Source organism: Glycine max, chromosome 8 (genome assembly GCF_000004515.6).
Source record: "Glycine max cultivar Williams 82 chromosome 8, Glycine_max_v4.0, whole genome shotgun sequence".
NCBI lineage: Eukaryota > Viridiplantae > Streptophyta > Magnoliopsida > Fabales > Fabaceae > Glycine > Glycine max.
This window is the reverse complement of record NC_038244.2, coordinates 46982073-46998377: the sequence shown is the minus strand read 5'-3', so window position 1 is coordinate 46998377 and position 16305 is coordinate 46982073. Positions and strand designations below refer to the sequence as shown.

Genomic DNA, 16305 nt, shown 5'->3' with positions numbered 1-16305 from the left:
TCCGTAATTTTCCAACCTTGCAACTTGCACCAGACACTTTCGGGTCTGTGCCATTTAAGGCTTATCCCACGTCACCTACGTCCCAATTACAGAGGAATGAGTCTCCCTATGATTGGGAGTTGAGCGCACGCGCTTCTCACGAGACTCTCCTTTTCACTTGCAAAAGTAGCTCTTTACTTCCTCCAACTCCATCCTCTTTCAACGTGGAAACCATGGTTTGTGTGTTGCTGTTCTTTGTTACTACTACTAATACTATAAAACAATTCTTGAGAAACAACTGCGTCCCCCACAATCCAGTACCTGAAAAATCCACTGCCTCTCTCTCTCTCTCCTAACCCCCCCCCCCCAGCAAATATATACCCTTCCTTCCCACAATTCTATGATCACAATCTTCTCTTTCTCTCCTACTTCTCCGCCTCCTTCAAAATCGTCATCAATTTCGCGTCTTTCTTTCTCAATTCTCTTAGATTCTCAATTGGGTCTTCAAAAATGCGGATGAGTTGCAATGGATGTCGAGTTCTGAGAAAAGGTTGCAGTGAAAATTGCAGCATCAGACCCTGTTTACAATGGATCAAAAGCCCAGAATCCCAAGCCAATGCTACTGTGTTTCTCGCTAAGTTTTATGGTCGTGCTGGTCTCATGAACCTCGTTAACGCAGGCCCCGAACATCTTCGTCCAGGTTTGTGTCATTTTCTTGCACTTTCTTAAAGTCACACATCAACTAAGACATGAAAGGTGTTTACTAAATTTCAGTATTTTTGTTTGAATTTTCGCAGCGATCTTTCGCTCGTTGTTGTACGAGGCATGCGGTCGGATAGTGAACCCGATTTACGGGTCTGTCGGGCTATTATGGTCCGGGAGCTGGCAGCTGTGTCAAGCCGCCGTGGAAAACGTCTTGAAAGGCGCGCCGATTACGCCGATCACGTCTGAAGCCGCGGCTAGCGGGCGGTGCCCACCGCTCAAGGCTTACGACATACGCCACGTGTTCAAAGACGAGAACTCCGCCGCCGCGTCCAACGAAACTCAGCACCAACGAGTCAAGACCCGCTCTCGAGTGAAGCGACCCCTCGCCAAGCCCAAATCCACCGCCAACCAAAACAACAACATTAACACTAAGAATACGGGAACCGAATTCGGATCGGATGAACCGGGTTTGGTGGCATGCGATTGGACCGAGGAGGCGTTGAACCGGTCTGGAAGTCACGATTCGACGCTGAGCCACCAGTCGGAGGCGGCGAATGCGGTGGAAAGTGAGAGCATTTTGTCTGCTGAGACTTCGATCCTCTTCCGAGATGAACCGGAATCCAACCCGAAGCGCTTGGACCGGACCGATGATGTTGGTTTAGAGCTTACGCTAGGGTTCGAGCCGGTATCAGGTGCGCAGCACGTGGTTCCGGTGAAGAAGAGAAGGATTGATTTGAAGGATTTTAGTGGCTCGTCGTGCAAGATGGAGCTGGGGCTTGAATGCTCGGCTTGAGGACTAGTGGCTCGGCTCAGTTTTGACTCATCGGCTTTCTGTGTTTGATATAAGAGAACAGAAGTACAGAACCGTTTTAGTGTTGTTGTTGTTGTTGTTTTTTTTTTGTAATTTGGGTTATTGTTAACCCCTTTGTGAATGCGGTGCTGTACAACAGTACAAACTCAAACATGAATGCTAGTAAGTAGATGAACAGGTGCATTTCAAAATTGTTACCTTGGGCCACCAAGCTTTCTTGTCATTTTAAGTATTTTTTATTTTAAAAATACGAATGGCATAATTCATTTAGATTATAAAAGATAGAAATTTGAGTTTAAGTAAATTTATTTTTTAAAATTAACAATGTTCAATAATTTTAAACTTTTTTTTAACAACTTGAAAGAGAAAAAAAAATACCAGTAAAAGGTTTGGGTAAAAGAGTATTTATTGCATTGAAAATGTAGAAGTATAAAAAAATGGGTTTAATAAAACTTTAAACTTTTAATTGATCACTAATAACATAGTTTAGTAATTATTATAAATTATAAAAAAATTATTGTTAATAAATTATATGGTGGTTTGCATTATGGTTTGCGATTGTATTAGTGTATAGTCTAATGTTTCACATAAAATGTTTATAAATGCTTATAATGGATGATGTTAGTAAAATTCTTTTTAAATGTAAGGTAAGGTAGCTTTTGGAAAGGAATGATTTTGAATTCTTTTACAGTTAATTTTTCCTAATAACTTCTGTATTTTTTTTTTTTGTAGAATGTTGTATTGAATGCATTTAATTTTTTTTTATTAATATTCTGTTATGAATAAGAGGGTTTACAAAAAAAATAAACGACTACTCATTCTCAAGAGGTCCATGTTTTGAAGAACACTATTGTTTTTCAAAATTAAAATTTTTACCATAAAGTTATAAGATTGTAATGATTTCTGCTGCTTACCCTTAACCTTAAGCATCACGAATTTTCCTTGGACAAAAATATGAGAGACGTTGTCTATAGTGTAGTAGTAAGAGAGAGTCGGCATGTGAATCCTGAAAAAGAAAAAGACATAAAAACAGGCGTGTGTATATCCTACTATCATAGTTGTGGGGATAGGAGTAAAGCCCATATTCGGAATAATAAAAAACCAAAAGACTTGGACAATTAAGCCATTATTTCCACCCTCGATTACTGGGCTTAAATATCCATAGGAGTTATTGGGCTGGGTAAACCCTACACACACAGCACAAGCAAGTGTCATTGTCATTGTATAGAAAGCCTAGATAAGTCGATGATGCTGTACTACACATATATACGGCATTTTCTTCTGAGAAAAAAGAACAAGTTCACGTTTTTAAATTAGATGAATGCTGTGCTGTCCTTTTCTCTTCCTCCGCAAACAAATAGGAGGGAAAATATTTGGATAGACTATGAACAAAAGATAAGTTACACCATATTAGAACTTTAGGAGATAGACATTGTAAAATATTAGTGTCCAAAGGGGTGAAATAAGAGTCATTTATGATTTATGCCACTAGATCTTTATTATAGAAATACGATTCCCTATTTGATGTTTGTTTTCACTATCACCAAACATTTTAGTGCTTTTGTAGTTAACCTTATATCTTAATCTATACTTTCTTGAGTGAATTTGTAGGCTGAACCTTTTTTTTTAAAAGGTTAAATTATTTTTTATATTCAATTTGGTTCTTTAATTTTTTTTTTGTTTAATTTGGTCATTTGATTTCTTAAATTAATTCAATTTAGTCATTCACTCTAAATGGTAAAAAATCACATTTTGTAATTATTCAAAATTATCACTCAGTCAATCTAAACCGTCACAAAATACATTTTTTTTTTAAAATGAATTACAACTTAAAAAATTACAGGATTAAATTGAATAAAAAAAATACAGAATCAAATTAAACCTAAATAAAAAATTAGAGGACAAAAAATTAATTTAACCTTTTTAAAATGATTAAGAATACAGAAAATTCTCTCCATTTTACTACCAAGGCAAACCACCAAATTAATGGTTTACAAGGCAAATTACGTACATATCACTTATTGATGGAAAAAAATGTTAGTAATATATTTTTAAAACATTTTTTTTATTAGTTGAAATTTATGAAAAATTACAAAAATTCTGAGTAAGTTTCCTTATTTAATGATTTTTTTTTACTTATGATTCTATAGTTTTTGACAAAGAGAAAACAGATATGGCTACCAACATTATCTTATTTGGGAAATGAAATGTTACAAGAAGGTGTGTTGCTAGGTGCACCAACATTATTACTTGTGCACCCAATAATTTTATGTAATTCTGAAAATATCCTTTTGCTTTCTTCTTCTTTTTTAAGTTGGTTTTTTTTTTCTTTTCAATTTGAGTTATGCATTCATTCCTTCTTTTTTTCTCCGTTTCCTCTTGATTTTTCATTGTTGTGAGAGATACACGTTGTCGCTTCGATCGAGGTGAAAGATCCACGGAGGTACATCAATAGTTGGTTCGATTGTTAACGGAGATACGTCGGAGATACATCGTTAATTTTTTTTGTTTGTGTAACATACGAATTAAGTAATTCGTAAGTTTTAATATAACTTACGGATTAACTAATCTGTATATATCAATCGGGTGCAATGAGTTCAAAAAGAGTGGGATGAAACAAGGATTTTAGATATTTTAATTGGGCGATGCTCTCTTCTCTCTTTTAATCTTTTGCAATGTGTCACTGGGAGTTAGGAGTGGTGGGATCAACCCACAATGGAGAGGGAGGGATGATTTGGGTAAACGCACAATAAAGATGGGAGAACGATAAACACACACAAAGAAAAAAAGAGAAACATTCTACCCTAAACTGCTGAATTCTCCCTTTTCATTATTTGAAAATTTTCTTTTTCTTTTATTAAATATAAAATGATATATTTTATTCCATATAAGCAGTGGTTGGATGATGGTTATTACTACGTGTATCACTGCTCTATTGTGAATTATGATTCCTATTTCTACTCTAATCTTCACTTTGCCCTTTGTCTTTGAGCAGCTTGACTAAATATGCAAATCACACTTAATACTACATTGCATATCTCTATACTATTATTACTTTTTTTATTCCTTATCCCAAACCAATCATAAAAAATAATCATATTTATTGTTAAGAAAATTTTCTTAAGAAATCATAAAAGAATTATTCATATTAAGAAAAAATTGATTCAAAATCATACTGAACAGAGATGTGAAAGCAAAAGATTTGTTTGAGCTGAGGATATGACCTGTCTGCTTTTGTTCATGACATTTTAAGTTAACAGTAAACAACGTTTTAAAGGAAAACTAAAATGAAATTCCCATCAACGGTTCTCGTAATTTGGTGCAAAGCAAAAGAAAAGAAAAGAAAAGAAAAGTTCTTATCCTTAGGAATATATATGATATATGATGGTAGTGTTATACAGAACAGAATGGTGTCACTTGATTGACAACACATTTGTTTCAATTGGTTATTGGTATAGAGAGAAGTACGATCATGGTACTGTGTTAAAACAAATTCAGTCGACCCCATCTTGTAGAAGTAGAATAATAATCTCTTTAGCAAAACATGCTCCAAGTCTTCCTCTCATCCTCAACGGTGAAGTGGTCATCCACTTTGGCCACTTTAAGCAAAATGGTGCCAAACGCTGTTCATAAGTATCGCATTTTCTTGTTTGTCTCGTCATAACATAATGTTAACGTATTATAGCATTTTATCCATAGAAGGATATGATGTTGATATGTATTGGGGTGGTCACTAGCATTAGCATGTAAGTGCCTTGTCAATTCTATCAAAATACTCATCAAGGGAAGAGGGCATTGCATTGCATTGCCTTGCCATTCTTTCTGAGCCGTCACTTCTCCAATCTCAGTGCTCCAACTATGTCTATACAACTTGCCTTGCCTGCTTCATCAAATACAAATTTCAGAGGTTTTCTGTTGGACGCCTTATAACATGGGACCATTCACTTTTTCCACTCTAAATCTTTTTTTATAAACAAAATTCTAACTTAGATATCTTATTTCAAGTATATATGTACACAAGCCGAATTATAAAACCTTTTACAAATCAATGAGGGCTATACCTGAGTTGGTTAAATAAGATACTGAAGTTATGGTAAATCTCATACTTATCTTGGATTCCTATACATATAAAAAAAAAACCTTATACATATTCTCTCATATTTTATAAATATATTATCATTAGTTCAATTTTATTATCATTATTTTTAATTGTTAATATTTCATACTATTATCAAATAGGTGATCAATCCATTAAGAAGCACCTTGAATCTCTCTACCCTTGATACTTTGAACACTTGAGATCAATTTACCATGTACTTGTAGAACCGATAGAAAAGTTCCCTAGTTCACAACAGTTAAATACTTAAATTTGAGTTATAAAAGAGAATACATAACAAAAATAAGTTATTTATTCTAAATGTTGTATGCTTAATTTTTTAGAAAGTATAAAATTATTAAGAGATATTGTAAAATATATCTAGGTTTCGTTTTATCAGCTAATATTGATATTGTTAATTCCATTAAAGTACGCATGAACCGATGCTGTTATAGTGTTATTTCCATTACTATACGTGTACCCTCCAACAGATCTACCATAACCAAGGTTAATTGGAAAGCAAATCGCTTAAAATCCGATATGATAAGCATAAGTGATCAATATTATGCAATGCACAGTTCATTACGTTTCTCTTTTTTCTTTTTCCCTACCGTGGAGAAAATTAACTTGCAAGTTGCAAACAATCGTAGATCTTAATATTTATTTTTGCTGATTCTACGCGATTTTTATTAATTTCCTTACTCTTTTCTGTATGCATTGTTAATACTTATTTATTTCTCTAAAAATCAAACTCTCACTCTCATTGTCGTATCAGAGAATTACATTCTTACAAATTATACACTAATACACGTGATCTATGCGAAATTCTTAAGCCGGATCGAGTTAGAATTTTTGCTTAGCAAATTGAGGATATATTTAGATTTATGACAGAGCATGAAAAATAAAAGAATAAAATACAATAGCATTATGTTTTATTATTTAAATTGATAAAATCAAGGTGGAATATATATAGTATGAAAATTAGTGAAATCTATTTTATTCTATTGTTTAGTTTTGTTTCCCCTTCTTAAAATTTAAAATAATGAGATGGAATAAGAGTCTGATTCCCTTCTATTGACATATTTAAACCATGAAATGAATTTATTTTATTTTACTCCATTTTATTTTAATCTATTTTATTTAAAGAAAAAAATATAATTTTGGTCTTTCTAAAATTTTTGCAATTCAATTTTAATTTTTCTAAAAAAATGTCTGTTTTTCGTTTGTCTAATTTTCAAAAGCACAATTTGTAGCCCATGGACTATATAGAAATAAAAAGTGATTTAGATAGCATTTGAGAATCAAATGCAGTACATTTCAAAATTTAAGAAACAAAAAGTAGATAATTTTTTAGAGGACTAGAATCGAACTTTGAAAATTTTAGAGAATAAAATTACATTTTATTTTTATTTTGTTTCTTTTTATTAATCTGAAAATGTCATCATCATTCAAATACCAAGGAAACCTATATTAACTTTTTTGGTTATCAAAACATATAAACTAAAGTTCATTTTTTTTTTCTTTTTACGTTAACTTAAGTTCAATTTTAGATCACATGTGAATGAAAAATGCTGATAATAATGTACGTACATGAAAAAATATTTCTATTGAGAGAATGGAATTGTAAGACCAAAGCTTATAGACTTATAGTATAGCAAATCAGTCAACTCTAAAGATTTTGTACCCATTAATGCGTACCGATACTACTTATGCTTAACAGATAGATGGCATTTGATATGCAATGGCATTCCCTTCCATCAGTCGCAATAGAGAAATGGGACGATATATAGGAGTATATAAACACTCATGCATGCAGTAAATAATATAATTGAGAGAAAAAAATGAAATATAATATAATAAAATGATACAAGGGAAAGAAATAGGCACTGAAATAGTATTATATATAAATCATGAGTTATTGAATAACACAATTTGGTGCAGAAATTTCTCACTCGCTATATTTCCCTAGCCTTATGGTGAAATTTTTATTATTTAATTGAAGAAAAATACAGAGAAAAGAAAGAAAGAAACGCGCACTTAAAAAAAAAAATTTCTTCTAAATTCACATTTTAAAAAAAATTGTCCTTCTTTTGATTTTCCCCTCTGATTCGAATAAGGGTAATTTGTTGTTTCCCACACTGAACTAATTACATGTGTCCCATCACTGACTTGTATATTATTTTTTGGTCAAGCATTATGTGCCCCATGAAAGCTGTGTGGTGTGGCCACTAAAAGTCAACGGATCCGATCAAGGATACGGCAACATTCAACATTTGACCCTAAAAAACGGAAAGGTTGGTTGCATGAGGAGAATTGAGAAGGACTCTTAAAAGTGTATGGCAAGAGATTATGCGCACTGATTTATATATACAAAACCATATTCATCATTCTTTTTTGTTTTTGGATAATGAAGTTTCAGTAAGCTTTTTTGAATTGTAGGGTATATGTAGCTCAAAATTCTACCAATTGCTCTAGCAAGGTCACACTGCACTCAGCCGCCCTTAATTAAAACCAAATTTTACGCACAAAAACTAATTAACGTGAATTAATGCTGAATACGTACAGTGGATCATATATCTTGGATCCTACAGAAGACTTTTAGTGTGTTTAGAAACGAACTTGCAAAGGTTCACACATTATTCCATGAAGCAATTTATAAGGATGATCCACGTTAAGTTGATTTTACTTTTAATGGATTTCCATTAAACACACTTTGCCAATGACAATTGACAGGCAAAACTACCATACACGTACATAAGAGAGACGGTGGCGATTCTCACAATAAAGAAAGCATGATTTTCTTTCTTTCAATAGATAATGATGTTTTAAATTAAATTTGGATTTAGAAACCTTAAAACTGTAATTTGTACAAGCTTAGATGATTTAATGAAATTAACCCCTCAAAATGTTATAAAAGTTATTTAAATATATATTTTCTGTCTAATCAACTAAAATATTTTTTTTTAAAAATATTAATTATAAACAAGGAGTTTCTACCTAAAAGTACGTATATAGCTGCTCAGGATAAAAGTCACGGGGAATTTAATTAACCACTAACTTGACCCCAAATTGCGTGAATAATCATAACGATGAAAAAATGGCTTTGAAATTAGTAGATGCCAAGCGGAAGTGTTATTTTTTTTTTATATACAAATCCGGGGATGACATTAATTTAGTGGAGGGAGATGAGATCAGATCATGCGTTAAGTTTGCTTTAATATCTCCTTTAATTAATACTATATGTTAATATTAATATTATGAAGCTATACGTAGCGTCAATGTTGCCACGTTTTCAGAAAAAGTCCACATAAATTTTGTTCATAAGTTCTTTCATTTCCCTTCGAAATGTACCCATTGATTTGGTGATGCTTTGGGAGCATTACGTTTTGGGATTAAGAAAGCCAAACTCTTCATTTACCACGCTTCGAACTTACAGAACTTTCACTTAGTTTTTTTTTGTTTGACTGGTAAAAAAAAACGAGCTTTCCCTTTCTTGATGATTTCCATTATGAAGATTTCTTCTTCCCTAACGAGTTTTCAATATATACGTATCTCGGAGGTGGAGACAATGATGATAAAGTCAACCAGATAAAATGTTAAAAGATTTTGCATAATATTGTAGAAACCTGGTTGACATTTGCTCACTTTATATCTGTGTGTGTGTGTGAACTCTTTCCTCTAGCAAAACACATGGGAGTGACATCATTAAATTAATCACCAAATATGCATTTTCTATAACCTCTTTCTTCAAGTATGTTTCATTCATAAAAATTAGTCGTCACTTTTGCCAAATACAAACTTGAACAGTAGAGTCTCTATAAGGGTTACTAGCTTCCTCTCTCTTGCAATGTTGGTGTAGTAGCCTATAAGGATTAGAGCTAAACAATAAATTTTTGGATTTGTCATTTCTTTTCACAGGTTAGGATGTGGCTAAACAATGGTCTAACACAAAATAGAAAATATATAAATATTATATACATAAGTCATTTTTAGAATAATTTTTTAACAAAAAAAAATCATTAGACATTACGGGATATCTGAAGGGGACGTCCAAATTCATCATCCCTTCCATCCCTAAGCCTCCATTTCCTTATAAGATCCTATCATCCTAAAGATTTCATTAATACAGAGGGTTCAACAACCCTTGGAAAAGAATCATGAAGAATTAATGGAGTTGCGCTTCATATATATATATATATATATGTGTGTGTGTGTATTTCACTAAATCTCGTTTGGTTAGGAATATATGAACCTAATGAGAATCCTTTATAATTAAACTCTTATATTTGTGCAAGTTTTCATGAGCTTGAGTATTCATCCTTGTTTTTAATACTTTTTATTAATTGGACAATGATTGAATGATTTCAGGCTAAGTGCATAATAAGGAATCTTGTACATGTAGCTGGATCTGAGATTGATTATCATGTATGTATTGGGATGAGTCTAGGATTATAACTTCTTGAAGCATGCGTTCTTTTGGATTCTTGAACTTAATATATATGATGATGAACAAATATCTAATTATCGTGAAAAAGATATTAGTGTAAAAATTTAATATATATATATATATATTCTAATTATTTAATTTTCTCAATTGTCTATTTAATATCTAATAATTAAAAATGATTAAATTTATAATAATTATTTTTAAAATTGCATCTATAATAATTTTTGTGTAATTGATAATATAAAAACTTTACATTGTAAATTGATGACTTTTTTTTAAAAAAAAAGTTATTATTATATAATGATATATATATATATATATATTACTCTAATTCTTTTTTATTTTATTATTTTTTGATCTAAATCGCACATATCCTCAACCAGAGATAATCATGTTTTAGTTAGATAAAATTATTATGAGGAATAAAGTTCTCCCTTTAAATATTTAAGGCTTATGTCACTTTTGGTCTATTATGTTTCACAATTATTTCATTTTGATATATTAAGTTTTATTATGGTCATTTATGTTTTTGAAATATATTATTTTGTTTTTTTTCTGTTACAAATGTTAGTATTTTGTTAACTTTAAATTTTAAAAAAGGATCAAAATGATATATTTCAAAAACATAAATGACCATAATGAAATTTTTAAAATTTAATATATCAAAGTAAAACATAATTTATCAAAAGTAATATTAAGCCTTTTTTAAATAGTTAAATTTAGATAGTAATGGCTAAAAATCGTCACTTTCTTTATTTTATATTTTAAAAAAATAAACAACTTAAAAAATATCATCTCCTCCAACCTTTTTCAGATTTGAATTGAATATGCAACACCATACAAATTGAATAACGTCAACATATAATCTCGTTGGAATCATAAAATATTCTTATACTCCTCACTGAGAAACTAAAATCTTTCATACAACTATATATTATTGGAAATAGAAGAAGTCGGAGCAAGAGTTCTCTCCTCAATGAAAGACAAAAATATGACTCTAACTCGTCAATAAATCCATATTTGAATGAAGAAGTCACAATGTGACTCTTTGTGAGGTCTGCAAGCTAGACTTCCACGGTCGTGCACGATAGGGTCAGACAAGTAAAGAATTTTCTATTTGATTTCTACAATCGGGTCAAGCAAAAATGGCCAATTAATGCAAAGAGGGGTGATGTTGAGACAATTGTTGTTAGGTGAGGTGACAATTCTGACCATGTGGGGAGGTTGTATCTTTTTGGGTCGACAACGAGAGGTACAATGACGAGAGGAGAAGAGACTCTTGACTCTTATCCATTGGGATCGAGAATAATTGATGAATGAAATTATTATCGTTATTAAATGATTAAATTAAATATTATTATTATTATTATTATTATTATTATTATGAGAATGAAGGTTGTTGTTGTTTGTGGTTTCAAATTCACATTTTCTTCATTTATTTAGTGATTTTTAATTTTTTAAATAAAAAAGATAGTTACCATTTTTAGTTATCATTATGTTAACTTAACTATTTTAAAATTTAAACATAACATTTCTAATTAAAGTTTAAATTTTTTTATCAAAATGGTACATTTAAAAAATATAAAGAATAATAATAAAAACTTTTAATACATAATACACCAAAGTGTGTAAAATATAATCAACTAAAAGTAATATTAAAATATTTTAAAATTTAAAAGTTAATAAAATACTGACGTTTTTAATAGAAAATTAAAAAATATTAAAATAATATATTTTAAAAATATAAAAAATTAAAATAAAACTTTTAAAATTGAATGTATTAAAATAAAAAAGTGTAAAATACAATAAATTAAAACTGGCATTAAGTACATATTTAATACTATTAATTTTTAACATTGGAGTATTTGTAAGTATCCCACTACCGTCCAAATGGACCTGGAAAGCCTGGTGAGAGCAACAACAATTCTCTTTTGGTAATCGAAAAGCTTACCTTTCATTTCAACATCATTAACGGAGATGCATACATAACTGTGGACGTGAACATCCATCAAACAAGTAACAAGGGAAAGCATGATTTTCCATGAGTTGCGCATGTGATTCTACAATGTCAGAAGTTTTAATGATTAAGTTCAATTCAATTACTGGACAATATATATAGACGTTGAATTATATTTGAAAGGTGCTAAAAAGCAAGCAACGATTATTTTGAAAATTAAAAATTTTAAAACACTAATCAACAATTTCTCTCACAATATATCTTTCTTTTTATTGTATTACATTATCAATTAAATTAATTATTTATCTTTTATTTTTATTTTTTTAAAATAAATGTATTTGACTGATCAGTATATAATTCTTTTAATACTACTTGTATTTTTTTTTTTGTAACAGTCATTATTTTTTTAATTGTTTTCAGGGTTTTTTATTCTCGAATTTATTAAGTATCATATCAATTATAACATAATAATATTATTAAAAGTGCGAAACAATAATGACTTGCATAATTAAATGATATACATCAAATAATAATAAAAACACTTTTTACATACTAAAATATTCTTACCCTTTGTTCGGCAAGACAGAACAAAATGATAAAAAGCACGATTAAAAAAATTATAAGTAGAATTTTTATGGTTTGCTATAATAGGATGTCACCAACATGGTTACATGATTGAACCAGAATTTTGTGTCATTTAAACATGTGACTGAAAATTCTATTTTATGTTAGTACATATGAAAAAAATATTTATTAAAAAAAATAATCTCTTAAATAAATTTTATTATCTCAAGAAATTAATCTTTAATTGTTGATTAAGAAATCTCTTGGTTCAACTCCAAAGTTAAACGAAAGTATATTTTAACTGATAATGAGATATTACGCATTAAGAAAAACCAACACCAATCAAGTTTCCTTATAAAAATTGTATAACTCAAATTCAAAATTATTGATTGAAGAAGCTAAAATAACCCTACTTTAATTTATTTACGCGCATGGTAGTTATTTTTTTTTTTTATATCTTTTGTCTTGTTTAGTTAGTTACACTCCTATATTATAAAATCATGTTATATATGATGAACTATATTTATCGACTGATATAATTTATAAAAAAATATTTCTCTGTATAATATAAGAAAAATCCCCCTCACATGTTTGAGTATATAATTTTGAATTGTATATTCTTTTTGCTCATTTCCCCTCTGTTCTTTTTTTCTTCTGAAAATGAGAAGATTAAAATTTGTTGAGTTACATGTTTTCTTTCCCTTCTTTCCAATCAGAAAAGAGACATCAGAAACCGTTTTTTTTTTGTCCTTGACCTCTCCTTCTAAACGGTAGTTTAGAGTTTCTAATTATGAAAATCAGTGTTGATGGCTCACAGGAAGCCTAAAAGGTGGCCTATATCCCAGTGGCACGCAGCATCATGAAGATTATCATTCACGTAATCATCATTCACCTATGTATCATCATGCGTACAATTATTAAAGCATAATCAATCACTTTACTGATTTTACAACACTAACTAATGCAAGATATTGCCCTAAATGTGCCCGAAACTAAAAGAAGATCATCAATCTTTTAATCATAATCTTGCAACTCTAGCAGATTGGTTAGTGGGATTTTGCTGGGATTTTCGCCTGCATCAGTCAAAGAATATATATATATTAATGGGGGAGAAATAGTTCTTGCACATTATTTTTTATGGAATAAATTGTACTGTACCTTATATCATTAATTATATAAATAGAATGCGGAAATATCACGATGCATTTGATCAATTTTTTTTGTAAATTTTCATTAAGATTATTTGACTGTCGAATCATTCTCTTTTGCCTTGAAGACATTTTGTTCAAATATGTTCCACATATATATAACCGTAGCATTTAAAAGTTTGACAGAGTTAACGACCAAGAAAAAAAGGTTTGACTGAGAAAGCTCCAACTTAAATAACCACCACAGTAAGTCAAAGTGGAACGTACATTTGAGTATGTTTAAAATATTTGCAAAGAAGGACTCTTATTATTTTAAAAAAGATTTATGTCGCCTTTAAAAATTAGTTTAAAAATGATCGTAATAAAAAGACATGGGTCACTTGTGGTATTGGAGTCGAAATGTACAAAAAAATGCCTCGTGGTAATTAAGAATAAAAATGCCTGGTCGGGCATTGATACCGCATTAAAAAAGTACGAACACATCTTGTGATTCTAAAATTAAACAAGTTCATATTAATATATTTTGAAATTGGAAAAAGATTGGTGGATACCAATCTCTAATTAAGACCGTTAAAGTAGAAGGATACATTCAATATATGTTGATGTTTTAATTTCTCTCAAGAATGACATTCTGTTGAAGACTCTCAACACTAACCTTTGGTGTAAAGTCCCTGTAAAATTTAGGCACGTTAAATTCATTGTCATTATCACTTGTCAAACACTTTAGTGTTTGGTGTTATATTGAGGTTCAATGAATGAAATAAATTTGATAAGATGTTATCTAGTTTCATTTTTGGATTTTATCACAATTATCCAATTAAGTGTGTGTTTGCTATGACTATCTACTAAGGTTAAAAAATATCCATGCTTAAGAAGTGAAGGAATTGAACAAAGTCCCAATATATCAGCATGCAATAAATCAAAGGTACCCGTGGTTTTTGTATTACTGTTAATGTTAAAGTATGGCATTTTACATATCGCAAGGCAGTACACAATAGTAATATGAAATGAAATAATTGAAAACTAAGAAGCGATACAACTATTTAGAGTTTGCTACATTATCGAGCTTATATATTATGCGAAAGCAGAGAATTATTTACATTTTAATTTGTGATATCGAATTACGTACAAAATTATTGCGATCGGCTTGGGTGTTTCTTTTTATCATAGGGGTGATTCTTGATGGTGTAGGAGTAATATATTTTGTCACTACATCCTTAGTACGTAATTAATTCATATATACACAGTGGAGGAAAATGTGGAACATAGGCCACAAGTTACGTATATGTATTCGTGTATGGAGAGTTTGATATCTATTTCACCTTGTATCTTGCACAACTGGTACCCATATCCTCTCTTAAATTAATGAATTCTTTTGCCAATCAAAAGAATTTTTTTTTTTTTTTAAAAGTGTTGTGGTTAATCTTGTGATCGCATACAGTCCATGATACCAATTCTCCTTTCTGATTGAAAAGAAGAGAAAGAAAACACCGTAGGTAACCCAAAACAATTTTTAATCTTCTCATTTTCAGAATAAGAAAAAAAGAAATAGGAAATAAGTGAAAAGAATATATACGATTAAAAAATATACTCTCAAACATGTGAGATAGATTTTTCTTCTCTTAGATAGAGAAATATAATTATCTATAATTATATCACAACTTAAGAAACTTTATCTAACTTTTTTCTTAAAAGTAATAATGAGACTTGTTATAATTATTTTTGTATCATTTTTATTGCAAGAAGACTCAGCAACAAGTTTATTTTAGTCATTTTTATTTTATGTCGAGAATATCATAAAGTGAATCAAAACTCATTATTATGCAAACATATTTTCATGGACAAAAAGAAGAACCATTTGATAAATTTATTTTATTCGTGCGTATATAAATTAAGGACTTGAACCAATGATAACAAATAATAAATTGATTAATGTACTTTTATTTGATTGATAATTATTTCAAAATAATGGCAGAAAAGATTAGTAGTTACTGTACAACTTACTAGTATTTTAGAACATCTTGTTGGGCTAAGTGGGCTTGTCTTAACGGTCTATTCACAGTTCCAGTCTCAAGGTGAGACTTGACAACCGGTAAGTGTTAACTCAAACTCGATCAAGTCTTAGTCAACTACATGAATCATTTGCCACGTACGAAGACAATAAAATTGAATCTAAAAAGTTAAGCCTAAATAAAACGTTTTTGCATGCTTCCTACATACTCCTATAAAATCCACATAAAAAAAAAAATACTCCTATAAAATTTGTCCACAATTTATTAGATGTCGAACAGCGTTCAGAAAGAAATGATGGTCGCAATAAAAGAATGATAAAAACCAACTAGTGGAAGAAGCAGAATCGAGGACTGGTGGAATCAGATGATAAGGTGGCTGAGAAAACAACTCCCTTTAACTCCAAAATGGAGATACGGACCCTACCTTAGTTTCTGTCACACACAACAAGTTGCCTTATTTTTTCATTCAGCAAAGTTAGAGCACTTAATTAAAATCATCTCAATAGAGAGAGAAACAAAACTAAAGAATTATTCTCAAGTGTTATGGAGCATCTAAGCTAAAAAGGGAAAAGCCGTTTGTACCCAT

General features: G+C 30.4%; 1 protein-coding gene across 1 annotated transcript; it reads left to right on the top strand.

Annotated features, from left to right (window-relative positions):
- Positions 1–349: 349 nt before the first annotated feature.
- LBD37 (LBD domain-containing transcription factor) lies at positions 350–1792 on the top strand. The gene is made up of 2 exons (NM_001354072.1): positions 350–679; positions 777–1792. Exons 1-2 carry the CDS (start codon positions 490–492, stop codon positions 1475–1477), a joined length of 891 nt encoding a protein of 296 aa, NP_001341001.1. The 5' UTR covers positions 350–489; the 3' UTR covers positions 1478–1792.
- The last annotated feature ends 14513 nt before the right edge of the window (positions 1793–16305 follow it).

Bases quoted from the DNA above. Each gene is read 5' to 3' on its own strand.
- LBD37 (NM_001354072.1), top strand. From the start codon at position 490: ATGCGGATGAGTTGCAATGGATGTCGAGTTCTGAGAAAAGGTTGCAGT. The intron at 680-776 runs GTTTGTGTCATT...GAATTTTCGCAG, and splicing joins CCCCGAACATCTTCGTCCAG to CGATCTTTCGCTCGTTGTTG.